The sequence below is a fragment of the Clupea harengus genome, chromosome 10 (genome assembly GCF_900700415.2).
Source record: "Clupea harengus chromosome 10, Ch_v2.0.2, whole genome shotgun sequence".
Classification (NCBI taxonomy): Eukaryota; Metazoa; Chordata; class Actinopteri; order Clupeiformes; family Clupeidae; genus Clupea; species Clupea harengus.
The window spans coordinates 3,196,278-3,198,777 of record NC_045161.1 but is presented as its reverse complement, the minus strand read 5'-3'; the positions used below and the strand labels follow the sequence as shown (position 1 = coordinate 3,198,777).

The 2,500-nt window shown below is 48.2% G+C and overlaps 1 protein-coding gene across 3 annotated transcripts in view; it reads right to left on the bottom strand.

Moving 5' to 3' along the window:
* pde4ba (phosphodiesterase 4B, cAMP-specific a) overlaps positions 1–2,500 on the bottom strand; it is a 159,970-nt gene that overhangs the window by 50,975 nt on the left and 106,495 nt on the right. For all 3 annotated transcript variants that reach the window (XM_012842227.3, XM_031575016.2, XM_031575017.2), the window contains 3 exons: positions 2,439–2,500; positions 1,698–1,734; positions 1,520–1,590 (listed from right to left, as the gene is read on the bottom strand). The exon at positions 2,439–2,500 is cut by the window's right edge and continues 133 nt beyond it. In XM_012842227.3, the coding sequence (XP_012697681.1) occupies positions 1,520–1,590; positions 1,698–1,734; positions 2,439–2,500 (170 nt within the window). The remainder of the gene's footprint in view (positions 1–1,519; positions 1,591–1,697; positions 1,735–2,438) is intronic.

The window sequence follows — 2,500 nt, the reverse complement described above, 5'->3', positions numbered from 1 at the left end:
GTCCACCACAGTGGCTACTAAGAGACTGGGTTCAGACACACGTGGTTTCAAGGTAAACTGACTTCTACCCTTTAGCACGTTTTTTTTCCACAGAACTGTTTTTGGCTTTCAAACCACGGCGTGTGGTTGGACCGGGCCGTCCTGTGTGAGACGTACACAGCGGATGGGCCCCAGCATAAACAGCATGGCTGCCTGCCTGACGACTTACTTACTGCAGCACAACAGCAAGGGCAACGTGGATGGGCTCGCCAGCAATGTGGTGACCTTACAAACTCATGTCAACATCATGTGAGGGACACGTTTATGAGCCTGGCAATGGGATTAAGAGGACGTTTATTTCATAGCTCTTAATTTGTCTTTCATCCTGCCCCTGTGTCTGTCTCCACGAGTCTCTCTCTCTCTCTCTCTCTCTCTCTCTCTCTCTCTGTCCATCTCTCTCTCTCTCTCTCTCTCTCTCTCTTTCTGTCCATCTCTCTCTCTCTCTATTTCGGTCCATCTTTCTCTCTACGTGTTTGTGCCTGTAACCATCTGGGTATTGAATCCTGTCCAGAAGCTGCTGAGGTGAGTTTGCGCTTGAAGGGGGAAATCCTCTGGCCCTTTAAATCTGTCTAACCCTACCGACGGGTGGGATTCAAGAGGTCCTGTGCCAAACCAATCCATGCTTGTTTGTGCATCAGTGGGGGGGGGGGGGGGGGGGGTTGCTTGACCAGCCAAACACCGAAAGCAGAAAAAAATGCACAATACTCCACTTTGCCCTCTTAAGAGGCGGTGCCAGGAAAGATCTTGGTCATAACAGTTCGAAATCCCCCCCTCCACCAATCCAAAAACTGCAGCATTGTCTGCAATATTCAGGTGCCAGCGTGGGACTGAAAGGGTTTGGCTTCAAATGCTAGTCTAGTCAGTGTAACAAAGACTGCTGATGGAACAGTGTCGTCGCTCTGACGCAGTCGATGGTTAAGGGTGGGACGGGTGGATTGGGGAGGATGGTAGATTACTTCGGCCCTTTTCCAGTTGCCTCTGCCCAGTGTAAAAAAAAAAAAAAAAAAACATCTTATCCTCGAAGAATCTCTGGAAACCCACGTCAAAAATGAGTGTTTTCCAGACTTTGCGATCAACACCTACATGCTAGGGTGGAAAATGGGCTGATAGGTAGACAGCAATACCAGCTCCATATTGAACTCACTTAACAGTGAGTAGGATGAACTCTAGTGGCCAAATCTGTACACTGCAGCTCTGATTTGGAAGTGGAGGCCTCCCTCCGACTCTGATCTAGCTCCTTTACTTGAAAGCAGCCGCACTCAATTACCAGTTCACTCACGCAGAACACGCACCCCCTGCCCCCCCCCCACACACACACACACACTCCACACCCTCCCACCCTCTGGTAAATGATGACACATACGACCCAACGCGGTCCTAGATTTATGATCCCGTAATGATACAAATGATGTCAGTGAAACAACGAGACAGAAGATACACTTCCATGAAACCGATCAACATTCCTTCAAGAAACACTTACTTGTTGGAGGCACACTGGACATTGGTCAAGACGGTGACGTTATTTCTTACACTTCGAAGGCTTGCAAGAACCTAGTCAAGGAGCACAAAAAGATTGCAGAAGAAAGAAATGAACACACTGCACAAGACCAGGAAATATAAGGCTGTTGGCTGTTGATGGCTGATGTCGTCACACTGACCTGAGCAAAAGGTGTGACGATCAGATCATCCCCGTGCCTGAGGGGGAGAGACAGGAAATCATGTCACCGGGTTGCCAGATTCAAAGTGAAACCATGAGTGTTACATAACATCAGTCCCAAATCAGTCCCCCTTGCCTTCCAGTCGAGAGGAAATGACAAAACCTTGGTGCCCACGGGCTCACTGGGAAAGAATGCATCTCTGTCAGTGACCGGGACCTCCGTACCCCAGAACATTACCATAGAACTGGGCCATGCGGATAACAGGCCTCCACGACTCCTGTGTTACTCTAATGAGCCTGGTTCAAATGAGATCAGCCCAAAAATGCTGCCTTGCATAACTAAACAGGCTTGTTGTGGGGAAATGAGGCAATGGCCTTCTGGCAGGGACATCCCCCACAGCTAGCTCACCCAAATAAGGAGGCATGACTCCGTCACCATTGTGTGATTCAATGGAATTTCAGGGGGAACTCATCAAACGTGTTCCCGAATCTGGGATCTTTGAATGATGGGATGAGGGATTAGAGCTATATGACACACACTTTTTCACAGAAAAAAAAACGTCCTGTTAAAGTAAAACCACATAGAACATGACACAAGTGGCTCATTTATTTATAGTGAGTAAGCTGGTCTCTACAGCGGAACAGTGACTGTGTCATTCTATGAATGATCAATATAACACACACACACACACACTGTTGACATGATTCATTTCTTCGGTATAAATAAACACACAGCACTCACAGCTCGGAGGCGATGGAGGAGTTTCTCGACATGGACTTTGGCGAGAGGTCGTAGTCACTGTC